This window comes from Notothenia rossii (genome assembly GCF_949606895.1).
Source record: "Notothenia rossii genome assembly, chromosome: 3".
In the NCBI taxonomy this organism is placed as follows: domain Eukaryota; kingdom Metazoa; phylum Chordata; class Actinopteri; order Perciformes; family Nototheniidae; genus Notothenia; species Notothenia rossii.
In genome coordinates, this window is record NC_136901.1 from 25034822 (window position 1) to 25061713 (window position 26892).

At 40.0% G+C, this 26892-nt stretch overlaps 1 protein-coding gene across 4 annotated transcripts; it reads right to left on the reverse strand.

The window, feature by feature from the left end:
* Positions 1–443: 443 nt before the first annotated feature.
* LOC307030906 (uncharacterized protein) lies at positions 444–17361 on the reverse strand. 4 transcript variants are annotated; one of them, XM_079667542.1, is made up of 11 exons: positions 16968–17361; positions 16675–16860; positions 7778–7834; positions 6731–6867; positions 6236–6453; positions 6047–6127; positions 5634–5800; positions 4925–5234; positions 4165–4343; positions 3667–3835; positions 444–1543 (listed from the first exon to the last, which is right to left on the reverse strand). In XM_079667542.1, the coding sequence occupies exons 4-8, from the start codon at positions 6858–6860 to the stop codon at positions 5081–5083; spliced, it is 750 nt and encodes a 249-aa protein (XP_079523668.1). In that variant the 5' UTR covers positions 6861–6867; positions 7778–7834; positions 16675–16860; positions 16968–17361; the 3' UTR covers positions 444–1543; positions 3667–3835; positions 4165–4343; positions 4925–5080. The 4 variants fall into 4 exon arrangements, with proteins under 4 accessions (XP_079523668.1, XP_079523666.1, XP_079523667.1 ...); XM_079667540.1 differs by lacking the exon at positions 16968–17361 and adding an exon at positions 1644–1763 and having other exon boundaries at positions 7778–7925; positions 16675–16723; XM_079667541.1 differs by having other exon boundaries at positions 16675–17361.
* Between the last annotated feature and the right edge of the window lie 9531 nt (positions 17362–26892).

Here is a 26892-nt window from a genome sequence, read left to right on the forward strand (position 1 = left end):
TCTCGTTTTGCGCTGTCCCCCCGTTCAAATGAAATCGCCACCAATCATATTTCCAGACTCGCGCCAGGGCCGGGGGAGGGGTTACAAGGCTCACGTCTTGTGCTGCATTCACTTTCACTCGGACATTAGAGATTTTCTCTCATAAATGTCCGATGAGCCACAACTTTTCTTTCAAAACAAAGCTGTCAACTGGGGTGGCAGCTGGGGTGGCAAGGCATTTTTCTGAGGTGGCAGCTGCCACCCCGTGCCACCCTGTAGAACCGCCACTGCCTCACAAACCTTTTATGAAAATGTTAAACGAATGTTAATATTAAAACCAAATATAGCAAAGTAAAATAGAATATATCTTTATTTGTATTATACAAAGTATAACGAAATGTCTTTGGCATCTCTCACTGCTGTAATAAAAAGCAATGACAGTGCAATGCAATTCCATGGCAATGTGCATGTTAAAACAGAAACAAAAGTGTCAAGGGATAGGGAAAAATAGGACCCAAATGCAGAATGAGGAGGGAAGCAGGTTTCAAAATGGAACAAAAGGCGAGCTTTAATCACAAAAAGCTGAAAAAACAAGAATCTTAGACCCCCGGCGAGACAGGTGACGGCGGGACCTCCAAAGAAACAAGACATAGGATTGGCAGGACCCCTGGCAGAAGAGTAGTCGGTGGGACCCCCAATGGGACAGGACATAGGGTTGGCAGGACCCCCGGCTGAAGAGTAGTCGGCGGGACCCCCAACGGGACAGGACATGGAGTTGGCAGGACCTCTGACGAAACAATTGGCGGCTGGACCCCCAACGGCACAGGACATGGAGTTAGCAGGACCCCCAGCGGAACCTCCAACGACACTTGAGTAGGGACTGGAGAGGGAACTCGAGAGGAGACTCGAGAGGAGACTCGAGAGGGGACTCGAGAGGTGACTCGAAAGGAGACTTGAGAGAGAACTTGAGAGGGGACTTGAGAGGGAACTCGAGAGGTGACTTGAAAGGAGACTTGAGAGGGAACTCGAGAGGTGGCTTGAGAGGGGACTCGAGAAGAGACTCCAGAGGGGACCTGAGAGGGAACACGAGAGGAGACTTGAGAGGTGACTGGAGAGGGCACTGGAGAGGGCACTGGAGAGGGGACTCAAGAGGGGACTTGAGAAGAGACTCGAGAGGGGACTTGAGAAGGAACTTGAGAGGAGGCTTGAGACGGTCGGTTAGCCGACAGAACACGGAGGGCTGGCTCTGCTGAAGCTAGAACTGGGGCCGGAACCATGGCTGCTGGGGCCAGAACTGGGGCTGGAACCATGGCTGTGTGGGTCAGTTCTGGAGCCGGAACCATGGCTGCTGGGCACTCTCTCTCTTACAACCTATTTAACTATGTTACACTCACACAATGAAAGTACACTATTACTGTAATATTTACATTTACCTATCTTCAAATGGATCCTTGTTGTTGTTGTTGTTGTTGTTGTTGCTGTATTCTCCAGGTTCTGATGCTCCATCTCCACTGCTGCTAGTGTTACAAGTCTGCTGTGCAGAGCTGGTAATCAGATAATAAGCCTGTTGAACAGGAGAAAAGAATGAAGCAGAGGGAAAGTTGCTGCCGTTTGTGTGGTTGTCCTAGCCAGAATTTATTAAACACATTAATAAATTCACTTACAAATGATATCCGTTTTCTCTATTTATCTAATCATTCTCTGGTTTGACGCCACATGTATCTCTGCGTTGTGTTGTGTGGTCGAATGAATATGACTTCCTTCTTGCCAACCAGGTTTATTATCTGTGCAAACAGAATATAATGACAGCAGGAAATGGCTTCACCAGCTTTCTACCTCAATACTTCTCCTCAGTGAGGACTGAAGCTAACTGAGAATGTAATGTAATGTAATGTTTAGCCAATCAAAAATAACTGTATGTCCGAAATATTTTGTTTTCTTATCAAAAATGGACATAAATTCACATGCCATATTATGACATTCATAAAGGATTAAAGCCTTTTTCATTTACAGTATAATACAGTGATAACAGATAACACACACAACCCGACTGTACTCACTTTAACATGGCTGTTGTACAGGCACCATATTAGCATAGCATTAGCGCTTTAGCATTTAAATAATATGAACAATTATGACCTCAGACCAGTATTTCACATATTTATACAAACAGAATAAACTTGAAATGTAAGCCAGACTAGTCCATGGGACGTTACACATAGTAACATAGTAGAGCCCTACATTATTCAGGGAGCAACAGCCTGTGTTAAAGAAGCTAGTGGGCGCCATTAGCCGCCCACTAGACACAGACTAATCTGTGTACACACTACTAAGGAAAATTAATGAAGTAGAGGGAAAGTTGCTGCCATGTGTCTGTCGTCTTCTTCTTCTTCTCTTGGACCATGCCGTTTCTCTAACGCTAAACCGGAAGTGGCGATACCGTAAACCGGAAGTGAGGCTAAGAACGGCGAACTTAAAGATAACAATACCATTAGCACTCCTAGTGGTGACTTTATGAACTGCAAACAAATTATAACATTATAAAATGCCTTTAAGGTAGCACACTGTTTGAAGCGCTGCACATTATATAAAATAACGTTACACACGGCAACGACATTAACTGCAAACAGTCGTGACTTGTGTGAAGTGTAACATTAAACTATATATTAACATATGATGATTACATGAGATTTAAAGTAATAATAATAATAATTCCCTGCAAAAGCACTAATAACAATACAATAATGACAAAAATAGCAATTCGATATATAGTCCAAATCAATCATTGTCATGTGAAGCAAGGAGTGGTTGGACCCAAATGCAGAGACTGGAGATAGCAGAAAACTTAACAAAAATGTATATTTAACAGACAGAACAAGAACTCAAGTAACAACAATCAACACGGAATAAAACAGAACTTAATGAAATAGACAAACAAGGAACCGACAAGAACAGGGCAGAAAACCAGGACTTATATACAAACAGGGTGACGAGGGGATGAAGTGCAAGTGGAGCTAGGAACAGGTTGAACTAATCAGGGCAGGGGAGACAATTAAAACTGGAGGGAAAACACACAGAGCAGGAAGGGAACTAAGAGAAGACAGAAGGAGAATACTTTCCATTTCAACAGTAAACAAAAAAAGCATAATACTTTTGTAGCTAAGATACACCAAATTGCCCACCCCAGCTTATGCCATTTTCCATACCATCTTTAAAAAGATGGTATTGTGTGCAAACTGGCAGCCTAAGGATCAGTCCACAGGTGTTGGCCGTGGGGAAACCTGCTGGCCCGTCCTCCAGGTGGAGGAAATTGAGTTTTGGCTGGGTTGGAAACCCTACAGCAGGGATTTTCCGTAGGTCGGTGGCAAAGGCCAACACATCTCCGAAAGTTTGAGATCATTTTTAAGTCTACATAATGTTCAGAGCATTAAGGGTATTTGTTGTGTTTAAGAGATGAGAATGATAATATTGCAGATTTTACTAGACAGTATACCAGTGTTTCTGAAATGGGGCTACGCTTGTGTCTAGGGAAACTGGAAATCATGAAATGTTGTGGAATTTCGGCACTTCTAGTGTTAACCAACATTACAACATAGGACTATATAACTATAGGTGTCCTTCATCTCTTTTTGCCTATTGAGTCTTTGCATAAGGAATGCAATTTGTGTTGATTTGGCAATTTCTTACCCTCCACCTGCAGCAGCCAGTCCCGCCAAAAGTGGTGACGAGCGGCCGCCAGAAGCTCATCCCTCTGGGTCATGTTTCCCACATATTGCAAGGAGCCCAAGAGTGAGAGCTCCTCTGTGGCCTCCTCCACTGCCTCTCTGGCCCCTTCAAGAGTTGTTGCATCGGCAATCTAATGTTAGAAATTTGAACATTTGAATACAAAATTCATGGATAACATTCTGCTACAATAATGATCATTCTGAATTGTCCACCCCTATAAGTTAAGCTAAATATATTCTAACAATGGATAACGATTAACTTAAGGGTTTCACTTTATAATAAGGGTTTATAATATTCCTTAATAACATAAATCTCCCATTGGAATACACAATACACTTCAGAGTAAGTATGCTATGACAAATTCAAGAGTACTGAGTCTAAGGACACACCAGACCGAAGCTTTGTACAAAACAGACTGCTACATTTGAAAATTTGAATGGAAATAAAGAATGTACTTGCCTTTTTGAGCTTGGCCCTCAGGGCGGGGTCGAATATGTCGTCTATATAGGCAGGGAGAGGTTATAGACCACATATCTGCCTGTATAGGCGCTCGGAGAGAAAATGTGGAGACACCGACCCCTGAACCAAGCAGATGACCAGCATTTTGGCGACCACCCTGTATAGCCCTTTCTGTAATGCTGAAGATAAAAAAAAGTATTACAAGATTATACAGTGACCATACTAGGGCTGCTCGATTATGGCAAAAATCATAATCTCGTTCAATAAATGTAATTGCGATTATAAATGTGATTATTCATTGACTTTGAAAACATCCATTTATTGGAGAACATCTTTTGAACAGTATGCTTTTAACAGTTGATTACCCTGAACTTTAAGTATAATTCAACTGAAAAACCATTATAATAATAATAATAATAATTTTAAAAAAAAATCTTTTTATTTCGATTACATTGTTTTCGTTGCAAGCCATAATCGCGATTAAAATACGATTAATTTAGCAGCCCTAGACCATACAATGTTTTAATCTATACAATGTGTCCTGATCTTATATTTAAAAAACCTATGAAAACTAACATCACTAAAATAAGAGACACAATTACAGTATGCAGTGTTAATAATACAAAAATGCAGGATAATACTATGGGTTAACTTACTATTTCTTTGCACAGTATACATTTAAAAAGGTAAACGTTTAATTAATAATACATTTCCCATAATATATGTTTGCTGGTCATATATTATGCATCTCTTAACTTACCAACACTGTCCAGGGCCGATGTCCTACTCTCCTCAGGACCTTCGAAGATGCTGTTATGCTGAAGTTGTCTCATGAGGAGAGTACAAAATTCCCTTGTGGGACCCCCCTCATCAACGGCACCCTCTCCAACTCCCTCCGTGTCAACAAAAATGACATCTATTTTGTTTTCCGGGTCAAAACCGGTCCTGGAAAAGGCTCTAAAGGCACAATCAAATTCTTCCCCCCGGAAAGCATTTTTTGATTGGCTCTGACTAACTCCACTTCGACCCTGTCTTGTAGACACCGCAAAACCATTTCAACGTCTACATGTCTGGAAAAGAAACAGATAAAAAGAAAATGGGAATAATAACAAGAGCAATATTCGATGGGAATGTGCTTTACACAGTGATGCATGCAGGTGGACACACAAATCCAGAGAACTGAAAAAGATTATATAATACATTTATTACTTGCAGACAACAAATGAAGTGGCACATGTACTGGTGAGAGCTGCAGGTAACATAAATTATTGTATGTGTAGTCTGTACTGTGGCAATCCATGATGGAGCTTCATTTATTTCGTGGGCCTATTACAAAAGGGATATCATCTAAGGTCAAATGACCACCAGATCTCTCAAGCTACAAACATTTATCAAATTACGGGATTCTGTGACCCTAGTCAGCTTTTTCCACAACCTTAAAATCACCAAAGCGAATATTCATTACTCACACACTGGCTGTTGCGGAGGGTCTGCGTTGTGCGGAGGGGCTTCCTGGTGGGGATCGGCTGTGAAGTGGGGATGGGCTGTGAGGTGGGGATGGGCTGTGAGGTGGGGATGGGCTGTGAGGTGGGCTGTGAGGTGGGCTGTGAGGTGGGCTGTGAGGTGAAAGCGATTCCTGAAAAGATAAGATAGTCAGTATTCTTAACTCAACAAAAATCTGCAGTACTGCTTTAATCTAACTCGAGTCCTGAACTTGATTTTGATTTGATTGATTGAAATCTAAAACCTATTTCATGTGGGTCAGAGCTATCTCTTCAAGTATATTATAAAAAACCTAACCGTTTTGAAACACATGTCAATGAGCTGGTTATGAATGTATGTCAACATTTGGTAATTGTCCTTACTACTTTTTATTTCATACCTCAATTTGGGGAAAAACCCGAGATGGGCCGGGTAACGGTTGAGGATGGGAGATAGGTTCACTCTGAGGTGGAGCAGCACCCTGTAAAAGAAGGTGCTTACTTTAGATATACAGAATTATACAGTACAGTGATCAATGATTAATTTATTGTATTTGTCCTGTTGTTTTTAAATGTAAACGTTCATCTACCTTTGGCCGAATGTAGAGATTTGACCGACCCAAGGCATTGCCTGGTCGGATCTCCCTTGGACACAGGGAGGTGAGGGCAACAAATCTCCACTGTTGTCCAACCATCCGGCAGAGGTCAAATTCTGGAGGGACGTTGGGCACTTTCTCCCTAAGGGCCTGTAGGAACTGTGCCAGGTCCAGGTGAAATGGCACAACGACTGTGCAGGTGACTGCGATATCTGACAAAACATAAAAACATGATATCACATAACCTGTATATTAACTCAGTGGCCACTTTATTAGGAAATATATAATTGTACACCTGCACTCTAATGCAAATATGTAATCATGTAGCAATAACTCAATAATTATGCACATACTGGTCTTGAGCTTCAGTTAAGTTAAAAAATTAAAATTACAAAATATTTTGACATTAAATTATGTCTATGAGGCTTATAGTTTTGAGGACTATGTAAGAAGGCATTTTTAGGTGTAGTTCATTATAAACCCACTTACCCATAGGAGAACTATAGGTGTCTTTGTCCTGCTTCAGGACAGACACTTTCAGTGCGACAGGTCGGCTCGCCACTGTTCTTCCTGTTCTCCTTCTTCTGTCAGGTCCTCCCCCCTCCTCTCGTCGAAACATCTCAAACCTATGAAAGAGTTTACATTATGCACAATGTGCATGTTAATTATAAAATATACTAGGTATATTACGATGTATTATACAGTATAGATATTATTCACCAGGTATTATGTTTATTGTGTACTTTGTACTTTGCAGTTACTTTAGTGCGTTTAAAAGGGTTAATTAGAGTCACCATTGTAAAGTTCAGAAGTGGAAAAATTAGACACATTATCTACCTAAGTCAGGGGGGCCAAATCCGGCCCGCGACTTCGTTTTGGCTTCCAAGACCTTGTAAAGAATATAATAAGTTTAATAAACGGTTTCATGCTGCTTTACAGAAGCACGTTGTCCATAAACTACATGTCCCACAATGCATCTCATTTGGAGACGGCATGCGCACTTGAGAGACCTGCAATTATTTGCCCTCGACTTCTGCTTTCAGACGTAGTTAATTTCCAAGTTATTTTCCTATCCGATAATAACCCAATGCAGAGGCAATAATGTCATATAATACATCATTTTATATATATTTATATATGTGTATGTATATATACATATATATATATATGTATATATATTTATATAGTCTTAAAGTTACAACTGGCCCTTTGAGTGCAACCTTAATACTAATGTATCCCCCGATGAAATTGAGTTCGACACCCGTCATAGTGACTAAGTAGAAGTAAAAATACCTGTTTAAAACAAAGACTCCGGTTTTTTTGTTTGTTTGTAGCCTTTATTTAACCAGGTGAAAGCCCCTTGACATCAAAATATCTCTTTTTAATCCATAATTCACCTCAAATGCATTAAAACTAAAACCTACTTACGTCCCACCTCTGCATTTACCTACTGACCATTTCCACGTGGTGGTTGTGGTCTGTGTCTGTTCACATAATTTCAATAAACCCAATCCATGTTATATTAAAATGACATACCTTTCCACAATGCCTCCTTGGTTTGGTTGTGGATGTTCTTGGGGCTGGTTCAGCAACCTGTCGAAAGAATAGTTCATGGTGTGTCTCAGGTCAGATAGCCTTCTCCTCATGTTCACCAATCTGCTGCGAATAGGCGTTAACATCAAACCTTTATATAACCGCAAATAACAAAAAAACTTCCGGAAGTCAAACAGTTAGGGTCAATTATCCCGTCAGTGTTTAATAACACTAATAACAACAAAAAATTGATTTGAATGTTCATGTTTTTAATGTATGTTACTTACTGTTTTACTACCGATAATGATTAGAATTATTATTCATTCTTGTTCCAACATGTGTAGTTAACATATTCTCACATTTTACTTTTTGATAATTAACGTTACTTTTCCATTTTTAGGTTTTATAATGAAGAACCAAAAAAGGCAGATAGGTGATTAAAAATAAATATTTAAAAATAAAATCCAGGAGGAAAGAATGTCTGAAAACAATGTAATTGTAAATCAAATACTGAAATGACACACTCATCATGTCTCATACACACATCATCTAATTATTTATATATCCAGCTTCAATTCACAGGGTGTAAAACCAGGCCCAGTAGAGAACATGGCTGTGATGTTCGCAAATGCAAAGCAGAGAACAATGTCCGATGAACTAAGTTGAGACATAAGAAATTATGTGAAAGAAAGATATGCACAAAGAATAGCTTATGTTGATTTGTATCTCATTACTCTGAATTGCTCTGAAATACTGTGATTTTAGTGACTCCACACATACTTCTCAACATTCAGGTTTACTGACATAAGCCGTGAATATTAATAAACATTACAAGCATGTAGGTTGAGAAAAAATGGGTCTGCTGACTCGCTTGTCATATCAGCAATCCACAACAGCAAGAAGTCACACCACTGTTTGGCTACAGACTCTAACCATCTGCATGCATTTTTTTTTTTTCGTGAACATGAAAAGCTGCACTTAAAGGGATAGTTTGGGTCTTTAGAAGTTAAGTTGTATGAGGTAATTATTCGTGGTTATTGTGTATTATATACAGACTGCAGCAAAGTAATGTACTGCTGTGGACGGTGACAACAGAAAAACATATTTTAGCCACCTTAAAGAGGCCCATCTGCAGAGAAATATACGCTGATTCAACACAGACAGAGAGAGTGGCATGTTCCCAGTGATAAAGGAGAGAACAGACCCATTATTTGTCTACCTACATGCCTGTAATGTATGTTAATATTCACGGCTTATGTCAGTGAACCTGAATGTTGAGAAGTATGTGTGGTGACACTAAAATCATAGTATCTTTTCAGAGTAATGAGAAACAAATGAATATAGCAATGCTCACATTTGTAACCGACAGCACCCTGATCAATACAAAACATTTTTAGCCTGAAACCTACAATTTTATCCTCATATAATATCAGAGTCTTTCTAATATCCTACAGGATTCAGCAGGAATTTATGCTGCGAAATTCATACTGTACCGTGCCATGTGATCAAACCTCAACACCATGTGTAGCTATGATGGAGATATTTTCAGTTTAGCAATGTATGCCATGGCATACATGTATGACATACATCCCAGGTCTTAGAACACCAAATGTATAACTTTATCAGTTTAAAAAAAAAAAAAAACGAACCTGAAAACGTGATCAATTCCCAATGATGCATTATATTTTCACGAGAATTGTACATTATCCGTTGCTAGGTTTTAGATAATCAGTAAGTAAAAGTGGTATCACAATTAGTCAGTCGGAATATTGTATTACATTATGCCCATGTACTCACAAGAACATATCATAGATGTCTGAGAACATCCAGAGATTACATTATAAACTTAATTGTAGCCTCTTCACCTCCTTGGAGTCAAGAATTACTGCATTGTAATTAGTCAAAGAAACAAGAGCATTTTTTAAACTTCATGCAGATATTAATAGCATTTCAAGCTGTGCATGTTCTCAGGCAGCAATGCATATGTGCATTTATCTATAGACCCCATATGAAACAACTGTAAAAAGCTTTTCTTTTTCTTTTTGGATATTTTACAAATCACTCCACTTTTAAACTTTATTCTTGTTTTACTGTCGTATAGTACTTCATAACTTTTTTTCATGTATTCTCATAAATGGTGTTCAAACCGTTTGAGACCCACTGAGATAACGAGACTAAAATTAACTATCTAAACACTCAGACAGGCCCTTACCTCACTGAGCTGTAGTTATCTCTCTCAGTCTGACAGGAGAGAACTCTCCCTCATTGTTTTAGAAACAGTTTAAAGAGCATCTTGCAGGGGTTTTTTTTCTACATTTATGCTTAAACTTGCTTGAAAATTACAATTAAAAAAGTGAATGTTGGATTTGATATGTTTTACGAGACATAAGGGCAGGAATTCAGAGGGAAAGGAGCAATTTTGAGCTCTGCTCTTAAAAACTGCTTTTTTTTAAGGTCATACGTCAAACGCGTCATATTACATCACACAGGGGACACATCTCCGCTCTCTGACCGCGGGTATAGTTATTAGTTTCGTTGAGTTGAGCGGTTGTGTTTTAGTGAGCTGGTATTTTTCGGTAGTTTTACATTGTATTTCACCATTTGTAATCATGGTGCAGTATTGTGTTTGTGCAGGTTGCACAAATACCAGCCTGTCAGGACATCGAGTCCAAAGTTTCCCTCACGGGAAAAGGACCGGAGCTAGCGTTCGTTCCTGGGTGCGTTGTGCATCCACCTCCCTGCAGCACATACTCTCCACAGCTTTATCAGGAAACCGTATTACTTCTCTCTCCCCCCCTTCGCTGCTCTCTCTCTCCCCTCCGGTACACGGCACCGTAAGACATAGTGTGGAGTTGCATTAGGTAACGCTGTGATGGCTGTACTGCTCCAGCCGTCTCCTTTGTGTTTGTTTGTTTCCCCCTGTCTGTGTTGTTTGTGTGTGCGTGGTGGCTGTCACTCCTGGCTCCCGGCTCAACCTCCACTCACCTGCTGCAATCAGCTGTGCACCCTCCCCGACTACACACCTGCTTTCCATCAAGTAATTTACAACGGCATATCAACGGAGGCTCCACAACCTTTCTCCGCCAGATCGGTCAAGTATCAGCCGTATCTCGCATCTCCCCTCCGGTACACAGCACCGTAGTGTGGAGTTGCATTAGGTAAGGCGAGATACGGCTGATACTTGCGCATTAGTTTCTGTTATGGATCAGTATCAACAGTCCTGCCAGTAACGTTACTATATTATCAATGTTACTTTAGTTATAGCCTGATATATGATAGCTGACTTCACAATGTTGTGATGTGACGTTAGTTAACATTTTGTAGCTAACGCCGGTCACTCACCAAGATAGCTGCCCAGTTCTCCACTGGTTCTCCTCACACCACAGCTCAATTTCTCTCCGATGGCCGTTATTTCTTCTAATCCTTGGCTGCTCCTGGTCTCTTGGACGCCTAACAGGCTCATAATTATAAGGTTGTGGTCCGTCATATGCATTCGAATATTCATGTTCAACTTCTTCTGTGTCTTCTGTGTCGAAACTAGCATTGGGATCCATGTTTATTAATACGTTACACCGGCCGCTCTCCCCCTTGTTTCCCCCATGTTACGTCACACGCGGGAGGTCACGTGCCGAGGCTTTTTTATGCGGAAGTGAACGTGTAGGTTTATATTTCTGTATATTTTTTTGAAAATCTAGTGGATTCATCATTTTCCTACACATTTATTCACAAGTGACTTTAACCTGGAAGTTGCTCTTTAAAATATCCGTTAGCGCAGCTAGCTAACCAGATGCTAACAACAACAATGCAAATAGTGAGTTTGGTAGAAATATACTGTATAATAGTAAAGTGATTTAATATGATGCCATATTTATTGAAGATTTACATTACAAATATTCCCCAAAATTATTCAAAAGCATATTCTTCCAAACTCCTTGCTGTAGTATGACGCACAGGAGACTATTGATGTGTGTATTGAGTTTGGTAGAAATATAATAATAGTGATTGAATATTATTGTATTCTCTTTTTTCCCTGAGCACTCGTTTCTTCTCCGGCTGCAAATAGAAACCAATGTAATATGTCCAGCTCCGAAGACGGCGCGTATTGGCTTTTTTTTAATCAAAATGTGATTGTAATTTGTTGTCAACCTTACCACGGTACTTAGGAGACGTCATTTGTGTCTGAATAACGTTTTGTTCATGAGTTATTGATCCGTGAAATCAGAACCTCCCAATATCGTTCCAACTTTATTGAACTAAGCCGGAAGACTGTCTCATTTCGTAGGCCGCTCGGTTTGATGTCCCTTCACTTTATTTTTATATACATTTATTTTGGACGAAAATACCCCACCTAAAACATGTTCACATGGATAGGATACTAAATAGGCCTACATTTGAGCGGCCTACGAAATGAGACGGTTTAGCCTACGAAGCGCTTCGTATTTACGTCACGAGATACGCGCTGTTCGGTTGCGCTGCTCCAGCTAACAGATAACAAGCTAACTCAGCTGAAAGGTATCCAGAAACTTTACTTTTAATATTTATCCCGACGGCGATAAAATAAAGAGGACCATGGCCAGGTAAATAGGATTAAGCTGTTCCTTTAGCCCCCATTAATGTTGCATTAATAAGTTAACAAGTCAATTATATATAGTTGATTTAATTTAATCATATTACTTCATATTTAAAATAAGTCTTAATTTTTCTGTAGCCTACTAATAAATGAACAAAAGCACTCTTTATTATAGGTTAAAATCCAGAAGGTAATACACGTCTGCTCTGCAAGCTAGCAGGACTGAATAGCTAATGCTACAGGTGTTCCCACTAAAGGGTCCGTGTAGCAACACAACAAGCAAGGTGAATTATGGTCCACAATATGGTGTCACCACACAGGCCCCCCCAGAATTCACAAGTAAACAAAATCCGTATGGCGGGGAGGAACCACACGCCTACCCCCACGAGTCCTGCGCAACGGAGCCGGCACAGCGACTTCCGCCTGTGCGGCCCCCGTCAGAGGAGGGATCGGAACAACAGGTCCACACCCCCCGACAGGAATCAAAGCCGGAGGGCGGCCCCGTCTCGGTGGTTGAGCCAGCACCACCGGCCGGTCCACGTCCAAATGAGCAGCCTTCACCCGGTCAATCGAGACGTGCTCAGCCTTGCCGCACATGTCGACCACCAGGTGCTGGTCCCTGTGCTCCAAGACCCGGAAAGGTCCATCGTAAGGGGGCTGCAGGCGGCCTCTGTGTGCGTTGTGCTGTATGAAGACGTGCCCAGCCGAGCGTAGCTCCGCGGGAACTTGGGACCCTGGCGCACCGTGCTGCGAAGTCGGAACCCGGAGCGAAAGCCTCCGCTGCGTCTCACAGGAAAACCCGCTGGGCCGTGGCAGACCAGGGAGCTGATGCATTCGGGAGGAAATCCCCTGGAACTCTCAGCGGCTGCCCGTAGACCATCTCCGCTGTAGAGCACTGCAGATCTTCCTTAGGTGCGGTCCTCAGGCCCAGCATCACCCAGGGCAGCTTGTCGACCCAGTTACTGTCCGTAAGTCCGGCCTTGAGAGCCGCCTTCATGGAGCGATGGATGTGCTTGCAGAGGCCGTTAGCCTGAGGGTGGTAAGCGGTAGCCCTGTGCAGCTTAACCCCCAAACCGCCTGCCACGGCGTTCCAGAGTTCGGAAGTGAACTGAGAGCCCCTGTCTGAGGAAATGTTCGGCGGGGTGCCAAAACGACACACCCACGTTGCAATGAAGGCCCGGGCAACGTCTGCGGCCGATGTCGAAACGAGCGGGACCGCCTCCGGCCAACGAGTCGTCCTGTCCACCACGGTGAGGAGGTAGGAAAAACCCTGAGAGGAGGGCAATGGACCAACCAGGTCGATGTTAACATGGTCAAACCTTCTCTCAGGCACCAGGAAACGCTCCAAAGGGGCCTTCGTGTGGCGGTGCACCTTGGCGCGCTGAAAAGCCACGCACTCATCAGCCCAAGTCCTCACGTCCTTCTTCAGCCCATACCAGACAAACTTTGCGGCCACCAAGCGCACCAAAAGCTTAACGCCGGGGTGTGACAGTCCGTGCACAGCCTCGAACACAGAGCGCCTCCAGCTGGCGGGAACGACTGGCCGCGACAGGCCGGTGGAGAAGTCACACAGGACCTAACCCTAACCCAAAAAGCTAGAACCGGCCCTGTTCAGTGGGCTACAAGGAAACTCTCTCTGGCATTGGGATGTCCTGAGGGGGAAGGGACCTCTGGATCAATGTGATACAATCAGCAGACACACGTTGTCCTCTGTACAGCAGAAATCCCCAAAAACTGCAGTACCTCTTCACACCACTGTTGCCTTGACAACGGGGCACAAGCAAACTGTCAAAACCTCCTCAGAGATGCGTTCTTTGCACAGTTCTTCTGTTTCTGTAATGAGCAACTTTTCACCAACACACTGATTCAGAGTACAACCCAAAGGTGGCGCACAACTATCCAATGCTGCTGTAATAACAGCAAATCAGCTACTGAGAAAAGCTCAATGTAAATCTCTCCCCCAGCGGGTGACAAGATAAAACAGCTGAGTGTCTATATGGTCAGGAATGCCGAAACATGTGAATGCTAAACCCATTAATGGTAACAGTCTTCCTATTCTTCATTACTTTAGTTCTAAGTTAATAGGCAAAACAAAGACACCTTTCTTAACCACTATAGATTCATCTTTTATCTACTTGCTTATTCTATTCTTTTTCAAATTGTTTATCTAAGTTGTGTTACAAGCATGGTTAGATTTGTAACAGAATACAAAACTAACTGTATTCAGCGCTATATATTTAAAACAAGTAATCTGACTACAGTTAATGAATATATTTTTGGAACACTTAAAGGAATTATTATAAAATGTAATCTTCATTATTACTAAAGCTGAAACCTAAATAAATCATCACGGAACATTTTTCTGTCCTTATTACTTAATTGTTTCAATAAAAACTAAAAAGCATTGTGAAAACTCCTCCTTTGAGAACATCTCAACACTTTTATTCCATCTAAGCACGAATGTTTATGACAAACTCGTCCTATTAATCCCAAACGGTCTTTAATGGTATCAATTGTGAACTTTCTTAATATTAATTATAAATGCAACGTATGTTCTCTTTAGAACAAAGACAGGATAGTTGCAGCTGAAACTGGTTAATAGCAATTTTCTGTTAACCTAAATAAGCCTGTTGTTGTCATATCTAGGAAATATATTCTTATCTTATGTTATTCATAAAACAATATGACATTTTCCAGAATAGTAGTAACTCTATATAACCTGTACTCTCTCTACTCTTTCAAACCGTCTCATTTCTCCTGTCTTTCTGTCTCACTGCGCCCTGCAGCTGCCACCGCTCCAGGCCCTCACAAATCACCCCTTTGTGAAACTGTGTGAGATGGCTGGAGCAAAACCTCGTGCAGGACCTCTGTTATGCTTAAACATTAACAGATTCCCTCTGACAAATTTACAAAAACCTTCTTTTTACTTTCTACTCCTTCATCATAAAGTTAAAAACACCATTGTGGTGAATCGTTTACGTTTTCAGTTTCCTATCTACTTTAAACAACCATCAACTGAGAGTAACTGTATATGATAACAACTCCTAAATAACCTCACAATATATATTTCTTCCAGTGAGTTCGTTATTTCATGTCTAACAAATTCTCCTCTTTCCATGTCTTATTCTAGGTGGAAAAATCCACCTATCATAGTTAATTTGAATAAAACCTTACCCTTAATGTACTTCATATACTCAGTAAATCTCTTTTTACTTTCCCCTAAGGTTACTGTATGTAATATAATTTTCCTTGAAGTATAATTAAGTACAATCCTTAGTTAATGACAAATACCATGAAATTCACAACGCAATGCAACGGTATCAATCAGTTCTCAAAGACTATGTTTAAATAGCAGCAAATCATTGTTTCTTATTTATTTCAATATATCTACCACTTCAAATCACACCTTGATCTGTTCATTTTCTATGTATTTCACTGTAACTTCAGATCAGTAGAGAAAAAAGCAAGCAGACACACTCCGGGCTGCTGCTGCTGCTCTCGAGAGGAAAAAGGGGGGGGAACTCTCACAGACAAATACTGACACCCCCTTCTCTTTCCCCTGCTGTAGCTCTCAGCCTTTTTAGGAAAAGGGGGGCTTCTTTCAACAATTAACCCTTCTGCTATCATTTTATTACATTTTTCTGCTTGAACCCACTGTTCTCGTAAGCTCTTAACTCACGCTCCTCTCGTTCAAATTCTCCCTTCATTATGACTTTGTATCTATTCATCTGACTTACTGTCTTTGTTACCAGTAAATATTCACAGAAAAGATTCCCCGTACAGTCTATTCAGCTTTTATTGCCCAATGTTTATTCCAACAAGTTTAGCGAGCCTCTCAGCGCGCTTCAACAGCGTCTTTCAACAATGTGACGCTGACATGGAGTCATAACCCAGGCTTACAGAACTCTTTATCGTGACGTTTGGCTTTATAGATTCAACCCCAACACAACAAAGGATATAGTGAGGCCCGGTCACTTCAGAATGACTTTCTGAAGTTTGCGTTACTCTCCTTCGGATCACTTATAACATAAATAACTCATCTCCAGCCCCGTCGAGCTTTGGATTTGTTATTTTGAGTCAGTCTTATATGGAGACTCAATACTACCGTTTAACTACTCCAGACAGTATAACTGTGAGGACTCTGTACCTCGACTTTTTAAGCCAGGGACTTCAATACCCTTCCGGCTGCAGGAACTCAATATCCTACTTTACAACTAAAACACCTATTTGTATTATTATCTCAAAAACACTGTGTACACTCTTCCGACAACTTCTCAAATTTGGAATAGGGTCAAATCACAGATTTTGAGTTTAACTGGTATCTGCTTACCTTGTATTCTACAGAGCTGTTTTTAGTTGTCAGAAAAGGCCGAGGTGCTATCCCTGGACTTCTTCGTCCGCTTGCTGCTGGTGGTCTCTTCCCCGAAACACCCCACTCAGACACGTCGGGTCACCATTTGTTGGAGATTTGGTTGATGTTTAAAACCAACCTCGTCTCCGCGTGTCGTTTGGTAAACTGGGTAAATTCGTAAAAAGGAAGGCATTAAGAAACACCAGAATGCAAGTTAAACAATAATCTTGTTTTAATGATACAAAGTAACAATACAAATACAAAGGAAGTACTTCCTGCTCTTTCTCCTGTCTTACTCTCTGGTCAGCCTGAAGAAAAAGAGATCGAACCAAAGGAAAACACAGGCTTTCATACTAAAAACACAGGAGGAGGTGTGTGCGTGCGTCTCTTTCAGTTTGACGAAAACCAGATACCTTTTGGTGTCTGGTACGAACCTGCTCTAAACAACAAGTTTCCTTATCTTATTTCACATCTTGCAGCCAGCACACATACATCCCCTTTATGGCCCTTTGTCCCTGTGTCCATCTTCCCCCCCCTCAGGTTACCACACACAAGTTAAAAGTATGTTTTAAGATATAGTTGTTATAGTTGGCTAAATATACGTAATACATGTAAATTACTTTCATATCAATAATAACGAAGAACACATTACCTATGCTCTTAAGTAGTATTAGAGATGCGTTTCAAATAGTCAAACTTCACACAGGCCCAATATAGAGAACACACTCATTTGTCCTGCCGCCTTTCCAGCCATTTGAGCTATTGTTCACATCCTTACTTCAAATAAAAGGTTTCACATTGCATATTTCCAGCTTCCTTTACACATACTGTTATTATTAACGCAAAGTAATTAACCACACACATCTATTTAAAACAAGTAGATTTCCCTGATAATTGACATGCTGAAAATCTTAAGAAGAATGTCCCCTCCCCCAGCTCTCTCGTCCCTGTCATAAAAGCTGCTTCCATTTCATATAGAGTAATAAAACATGTTTAAGCTAATTTCTCCACAATGTTTGTAGCCATTTAGTACCCACACATGAAAGAATAAAAACAGAGGTATAGTTGAAAAGTAATCCCGCAGCACATATATTTACTGCAATGAAAACATACACATTTGCCCTAAGCATGTGTAACGCACCCTCTTCTTTTATGAGGGAAACATTCCAGAGTTTTGGAGCTATCCCCAAATAAGGATGTCCCCTGCTCACATCCCTCTCTGAACACAAAGACTTCACCTCAATATATTGGGGAGGGAAAATATACTTTGTCCCTTCAAATTTAACACACATGAATATATATAAGGTGACATTAAAATGAATATACCAGATTTAACTTTCCTGCCATAACACGTTACTTTAATACTTCAAATAATTCAAATAATCCTTCAATGTGCAAGAACCTCAGTGCACACTACACATTGGGGATGTTGTGCTTCATTGATAATGAGGCATGTGAATCCGTACTGGATGTATTCCTCTCGATACTTGCGACACTTGGATGAAGGCTGGTCTGACTGCTTATGGACCACCTTACGGTTGTCGTCTCCTCCTCCTCCTCCTCTTCCCGCGCAAGAAGTCGACGGCCTTTGTGATGGCGGCTCTCCGCTCTCCTCCGCTGCCTTCTCCGCCGGCCTGTCTGCCTTCTCACTAGTTGGTATTAACCAACGTTTCATTTTGAAAAATGTATTAAAGAGCTTTTCAGAAGAAATATACTAGTATAGTTGATGTGTGTTTTACGTCTCTGATATTTACTGTGGTGCTTTAAAGTGACCTTTGAGCTGCAAATGTTACTGTCGTAAATCTGTCAGAATCAAAATTCCTTCATTGGTCCCGCTTACCTATTAAACAGAATTACATAATACAAAATGTATATGCACATGTAAATATATATATATATATATATATATATATATATTTTAAAACACCTCAGGGGTCACATCAATAGGATTCTGAAATCATCTCGCGACCCCCCGTCGGGGTCGCGACCCCCACTTTGGGAACCCATGTCCTAGGCCTTGAATGTCAAGTATCTGGCGGGCCCTCTCCTTAGCAGATAAGCTATATGTCTTAAGGAGAAAAGCCTTAATTGCCTCATATTTGCCATGGTGTGGGGGGTCTGTGATAAAACCAAACAACCTGGACGACGTGGAGCCTCCTAGCGCTGCTACAACATGGTAGTATTTCAGGTCCCCGTCACGGACCTGTCGGCAGGCGAAGTGCGCCTCCACTTGTGCAAACCATGCCGCCGCGGCATTCTCCCAAAACTCCGGCAACTTTACGAAAACGTTAATTTTCCAGAAACTTTCTCGGAAAAGTCGGGGTCACCAGTGTGGTGCAGAGGAAAGGGAGTCGGAGGCGATGTGTTTAGAACTGAGTTCCACTCTTTATTATAGGTTAACATCCAGAAGGTAGTACACGTCTGCTCTGCATGACAAGCTAGCAGGACTGAATAGCTAACGCTACAGGTGTTCCCACTAAAGGGTCCGTGTAGCAACACAACAACCAAGGTGAATTATGGTCCACAATATGGTGTCACCACCACATTGTATAGATTGATTCTTAACAATATTAGTGTTCTAATCCAGGGTGTCCGCGGGGTCTTAAAAAGTATTAAAAGTTGATCAATCAATTTAGAGAAAAGTAAGGCTATTAAAAAGTATTAAATGGCATTTTCCAAGGTATAAAATGTTGTAGCTTGTTTTCAATAAGTATATAAATTGTCCAAAGAGGTTGTATTGTAAAGTCGGCCTGAATGTAATCATTGCATAGGTGTGTAGTGTGATTATGTGTAGTTTATTTATGGCATCCCGTTGGATTTGACGTCATCTCGGGCCTCATTTATAACGCCGTGCAAAGGATTCACGTGGGAAGGTTGCTTACGTAGTAGAAATCCAAAAAATAGGTACAGAAATGTTCCGACATTTTCCGATTCACCAAACATTGCGTACCGGCAAGGAAAGTGCGTACAACACTTCCTACGCAATGACAACAAAAATACATAGCCTTCCTCAGGCAATGTGTTTGTACCGTTTGGCAAACGGCATAAAACACGATTAAACATGATAGTATAAAACCATGCTCGTATACAACCTATAGAAATGTAAAACGGCGTCAGTTCAGACCTAATTCTGTCCTCCTGCTTACCACATAATTTATGAGAAAACATTTCATAACATTAACACATTAACAAGATATTCGAGGTGGTTTTAAATAACATATCCGTATTTATTTATTTCTCCAAGTTGTGTGTTTGTGTGCACTGTCTGAGGAATCATTTTAAGATTGGCTTTAATCAATTGGTGAAAATGAATTCTTCATATATGATAAATGAGAGTAACATTTTATTTATGGTATTATTTCCACATATTTCTCTCCATTCTTCCTTCTGCCAACGGTGTCGCAGTTTCTCGTCTCTCCCGTTTTTGTGCTTAGGGCATACGCATGGGTTAGAGTTTGCGCTGAGGACCGCACATTTTCCCGTCAAGTTAGTATTTTATAAATCGCAAACATTGCGTAGAAACCGGCGTATGCCATTTTTTGACCGTATATCCCTTTTATAAATGAGGCCCCTGAACAGGACATTGCACGCTCACTGCTTGATAGCGCACAAAGCTCCGTTTACGCAGGTTGTTAAGTAACACCGTTATGGGGAAATGCAAGTTTGCGTCCAAATGGTTGGAAGATAAGGAGGAAGGACAATCAATACTGTATATAGTAAATGTGAGGTAAAGTGTGTCGCCAATGTAAACCGGTTAAAACTCAAAGTGGTGATGAGGTCTTAAAATGTATGGAAAGGGTCTTAAAAGGTATTACATTTGACTTCAGGATTCCTGCATATACCCTGTAATCTTAATAGCTCTGATTATAAGTTTATATTCTCCTTCTTCCCCTAAACCAGCCCAGATGGTGTCCCACTGACACTAGGTCAGCACCTCCAGGTCCAGCACCACCGTGACCTCCCGCTCTGCTGAAATACACAATTAAACTTTTTCTTTGACCTATTTTTGGTATTAATAAAATTAAACTGAACTTAAGACAGATTAATGACCTAGATATATCCTATTATTCCACTGCTTATGTACCCATGTTGTACAGTAAATAGTGATTAAGACCTCAGTAAATGAAATAAACAATGTGTTTAACAATTACTATTTTAATTTAATTTTGTATTTTCATCTAATCACAAAGTAGAGGTAAGAATATATCCATCCTCTCTCTGCAGCTTCATGTCTTCTATTATAACTTTCATCATTGAGACAGAGGAAATCAATCATGTTATTTAACATCACCAGCAGTAAAACAAATATCAGCAAAAGTGTGTTTATGGAGTTGTTTATTTGTATTATATGTGCAGCAAGTATAGAAGCAGCTGTTTGGGGAATCGGACCGACTCAAGCTATAATCGTTAAATATTTATTAAAAGAAAGGACACGTACAAAATCAAATTCTGAAACGAAGACACAAGTCTGTAGGACGGCAGTAAGCAGAGGTCTGGGTGGAGGATGTTCCTGATCGCCGTTTTGCTTTCTCCAGCACCTCGGGGTGTCCAGGTGGATGGCAGCTCTGTCCTGATGATCCGCTGTGCACTTTTCAGATTATTCTCCAGCAGATCAATTTCTCCAGAATTGTCCTAATTACAGAGAAAAACAAGAGAAAAATAAAAAAGTGAATTCGTCATTAAACACAGGGTTGCAAAAGTATTATTGCAAAATGTAACTAAGCATTTCAGACAAACAATCCTTAAAGCATAATTTAAAATTATGTACTGTTTTGGTTTTTTTAAAACTAAAGAGATGAAATGACAGTCACACTTGCATCCCTTTGACAGCACTGCAAAAACAAAAATCAAGCAAAAGGTTGCTGTCTATTTTTGATTGTCTTATTATTATGGGATTGGGATACATTAAATAAACTTTAACCAAAATAAAAGATGATCAAATCTGGTGGAAATGTTTAAAATAGGCTTCTTTTTAGCCCTACCTCAAAGCAGCATGAGCTGAATAAAAAGGTTGTAATGTTGTCCCAAAGTTTAATAAACAGTAAAACATTGCAAAATGTCAGAGAAATAAATAAAGCAAACAGCATCTAAACGTCCAACCCAGTCTCATGGCATTTCGTGTTATAGTCACGACATTAAACCTATTGATTCGTGTTCACCAACATGATTTTCCCATTTTTTCATGTCACACAGAACGATTTTAAAAGCAATGTATTTCTATTGGTGTTTCGTGCCTACACCACGTATTTTTGTCCGGTCGGGTCTTGGAAGACCGGAAGTTGTGTGGTTCATAAAAACATGTTCTTACTCAATATCAAGCTACGATTATTGTTTTTATTTTAAATCGTATAATGTCGGACTTTTTTTGTGAGGAAAATAAATGGGGCTCAGAACCTCAGAATACTGAAATCTGTATTTTTTAAATCTTTTTTTCCTTCTAATTTGTTATTCTTTTCTAAATAACACATTGTTATTTACTCAACAATAACACACAATTATCCTTGTTTTTATTTAATTCTATAATCTCGGGGTTTTTTGGCGTCCGTCAGGAACTGAACTTCAAAATAAAATAACCGGAAACAGACGCAGGCCTATATGGGACATTTTTATATGAAATCCGAAAAACATTTCGGCCGAAGACACTACCGAAGACACTACACTACCGCCAAGGTTACGCCGAGCGTCAAACAGCACTTTGAAATGGAACGAAACCACGGCAGACTATCCGAAACTGGACTTGAACGGGACCAGCCCCCCCCCCCCCCCCCATAACTATACATGCTGGCTATTGTGTTTCGCAAAATTCTACTCCATGGAACGTTTTCATTTTTCCCACAATTAGAAGTTGCCAGTATTAAACATGTCGGTGTTATCAAATTTAAAACATATAATTAATAAATGGGTGAAAATTGCTTGTGTCCATAATGGGCATTATTAATATATACCCACATCATTGTTACTTTGTAATTCTACTCAATTACAATTCAGAGGTTAACCTGGTATTTTTACTCCACTTAATTTGTTTTAGTTACTTTGCAGATTCTGATTAATGATGTGAAATATATGTGATATGATGTGAAAAACCCTTAAATCAGACTTTAATTACACCTGAGTAAAATTCAGGGAAGGTGATTGTTGAGTGCCAACAATCAGGCGAGATATTAGTTGGTGCTTAAGAAGACTGAACATTGCATCTGCAGATCCCTATAAAGTATATTCATTACTCGTTATTCTCTAATAGTTCATTAAAAACTGTATATAATGGCTATTTTGCACATTGTAAGAAATTAAAATCAATGTTGATATGGCGTAATTTAAATCAGTTTTATTCTAAAGACCGAATATTCAAACTTGACTTCCGGTTTTCCGCTAGTGAATTTCGAAATTTCCGGTTAGCATTAGCATGTGGCGAAATGCTACGTTTTCAAACCGTGAATTGAAGGTGAAATGACATGATGTTGTACCCTAAACACACTGGGTTTAACACTCATTTATTGACGCTGAAATCGCGTTTATTAGGGAATGTTTAAATAAGCACAGACATCAGAATGATGTAATTCAGCAGCAGAAACCGGCAGGAATTGCTTTGGAAACGCCCCCGTCAACGCCGGCCAATAGGAGAAGACCACAGATGACGACAGGAAGAGCAAGCCAAGAATCGATCTCTTCTTCTCCTGACCTTGGCTGACCGGACGCATGGGGAGAGAGCCTCCAGCTTGCAATTTCATTTGTACATCACCGCATCTTTTGTGCAATTAAATGCTTTTATAGGTTTCCCTTGACTCTTTTCAGTCTGTCCTGCTCTCAGGGTTCAAGAATTACTAACAACATCCCTTTCAAGGTTTCAAGATTTTCAAAGGTTTATTGACATATCATATACACAACTACGTTGTCTTGGGTCACAGGTTCCTCAACAGTGCATTACAAGACATCTATCAATATGTGTGTATACCTCCACCATTAAACTGTCATATTCTGCACATTTCTTATACTATCTACATAAATAAGAGTATAATTCCTATGTATAATATCAGTTAAAATAAGTGCTTCAACATAGTTAACATTGTAGGAAAGCAATATATTAGACGTTAAGTACTTTGTCTCGCTTAATATTTATCTGTAGATACCCCCAAAGCTTTTTTCTTATTTAAAAGAAGACGTTAACCTAAAGTATTCTTTAATGTTTGAATAAAGGTTAATTCGTTTTTCTGTTTTGCACAGCCTCCTATTAATATCTGTGTGCATCCGGCACTAAACTGTTTTATTGCAGAGATTACTTGCAGCAGGGGTGGGGAATTTATAAACGCACGCAAAAAAAATTATTAAAGAAATCTAGACCGCAAAAGATTTAAACAAGCGAATGCCTATTTTTCGTGGTCAGGGTCCTTGAACACAACACCAGCCTAACGTGTCATCACGTGGTATATGTCTCGCCTGACACATCCTGAAGGAGAGCACCGGAACACCGCTCCGCCACTTAAAAAATTGCTGTGCCCATAAGGAGCCGTACACACGCCGCTGTTTTTGCGTGGCTGTGTCTTTAGTTGTAAGCCCAGTGGCGATCTGTTCATCTGTCATACTGATCATACAGTCAATAACTTTATTGTGATCAGCATCTGGTTAGCTAGCTATGCGAAAGAATATAGGTATAAGAAGCTTTTTCTAGAACCAGTGAGGTAGAGGCACATCTTTATAGTTATACAACATTAAGAGAATAAAGGAAAAACTGGTATAAAATACTATATGACAGTATATCTTATTAATAAAAAAGAATACAGTTTGAAAGGGGAGTGATTTGTAAAATATCCATAAAGAAAAATAAAATCTCCTTGCAGGTCTGTTTCACATGGGTGTTGAGAGATGTATCCATAGATCTCCTAATGTTGCTCTCAAATTGCACTAGATGAATGTTGATACTGCAAGGAGACGTATTGTGTGAAGAGAAATTGAAGATGTTGTTTAATTGCTGATATATTTATGATCCACGTCACATATTCAGTTTCGGTGGCGGTTCTTCCAGTTTGTCCAAAGGTCTTCTAATCAGGGCTCTATAACTACGGCAGATGTGTAATATTTAATGCAGCCGAACCGTGTATTACAATGCCGTTATGTGATGACTTTCAAAGAGAAAAGCAAGAACACTCGGAATAAAGTATTATTTTCTTTTTTATTAAAATGTTTTGCGGATATCATATCCCTAGGATATGGTAGACCGCGGAGGATACATCAGATGTATCCTCCAAATCCAGAAAAAGAAGGCTTCATTTGTGGGCCGCAATCGGAGGAGTATTGTCTTTTTTTTTTTAATTGTGACCGCCTTTATTCGGCGGAAGTGACGTATGCGCTCTACAAATGCAGCCTCCGAAGGGTGCAGCCCCTGAATTGAGACACGGCCAAAGAGGAAAACATTTCAAAATAAAAAGGTGGAAAATGAAAAAAACATAAAACCAAAACCATGACAGCAGGGTTTCTTAAAATTAACAGATTGAGGGGTTGGGTAGCTCTGCTGCCCACTAGCTCCTATAGGCTGCTCATCCTGCAGATGACGATCAGGCTCCTGAGTTCCATTAGGGGAAAGAGTCCATCCATCCAAAGTGAAGTTCCATCTGGCCTGACTTAAAGGGCTGCAGGACCGTGATGACTGAGCAGATACTGCTGAAGGATGAAATCCTGGATCACTGATTAATAACGTCAATAAGGAGCATTAGACTTTGTGTGTTTAATATGTTACGCTCCTTATAAACTCATTCATAACATACTGTTTGATACATGCTAACGGCTATAAACAAAGAAACTCTGTGAAGCCAGAAGTCAAGTTAAGAACTGCGTGATCGCTGTGTATGCTATGGATACCATTAGTGTTGGCAAGGACAAGGTACACAGAAAACTAGTTGCTAAACTAATGTTAGCTAACTGACATTAACTTTGCACATTACACCCAGTCCCGCATGCTAACCCAGTCACACAGCATCTCGTGTTATAGTCAAGAAATTAATCTATTGATTCGTGTTCACCAACACAATTTCGTGTCACACAGAATGATCTTTCTAAGCAATGTAAATAATAACTAATTATAAGGAAAAAAATATTTAAAAAATACAGATTTCAGTATTCTGACAAAACGATTTTAGAAGCATTGTATTTATATTGGTAGTATGTTTCGTGCCTGCACCAAATAATAACAAATTGGAAGGAAAAAAGATTTAATATACAGATTTCAGTATTCTGAGGCTCTGAGCCCCGTTTCTTTTCCTCGCCGACGACAAAAAAAGTCAGACATTATACAATTTAAAATAAAAACAATAATCGTGGCTTGATATTGAGTAGGAAAATGTTTTTATGAACCACACAGCTTCTGGTCTTCCAAGACCCGACCGGACAAAAAGACGTGGTGCAGGCACGAAACATACTAAAAATACATTGCTTTTAAAATCGTTCTGTTTGACACGACAAAAATGGGAAAATTGTGTTGGTGAACACGAATGAATAAATTACATTTATTTTGTGACTATTACACTAAATGCTGTGAGACTAGGTTGCGCATGCTGGCTCTTACGGAACCGACTAACTCCCCTTGTAGCGTCCCCAGCTGAATAATGGTCTAACTCTCAAACTGATGGTATCCTTTTATTGTACACACTTGCATGTATACATTAATTGTCAAGTACCAACGTAAGAGCTAAGAAAAGAAAGAAAACACAATAATTAGCCACCATCTCACAGATAAAACATCTCCATTGCTTATATAGCAGTTTTGCTAATACAAAAGCGTGAACTCAAAACTCTGCAAAACTACGAAATAACACCACATAATATCAATACACATATTAATTAAAGTAATAACAAACCTTGTGCCCCTATCAGCCAGGTGCTAAAAAACCTAACGTAACTAATTATCTGAAGTTAATTTCTCCGTCATTCATCCGTCATTAGACGTGTTTACAATCCTTCGTTCTCTATTCACTTCCGGCAAAAGTCCCTTCAAAATAAAAGTCTGGATATTATAACTATCAAAATAAAAGTACAAAACTTTACCACAGGAAAACATCGGCACACAAATATAACCACCTCTACAAAAGGTTAAACATATTAAAGGTCATTTACACTCCCACCAAATTATGAGTGAATTTGTTAACTTTATAGATAAAGCACGAATAATTTCTGAACTCGATTTGACCTTTAACCTTAACTCTTATT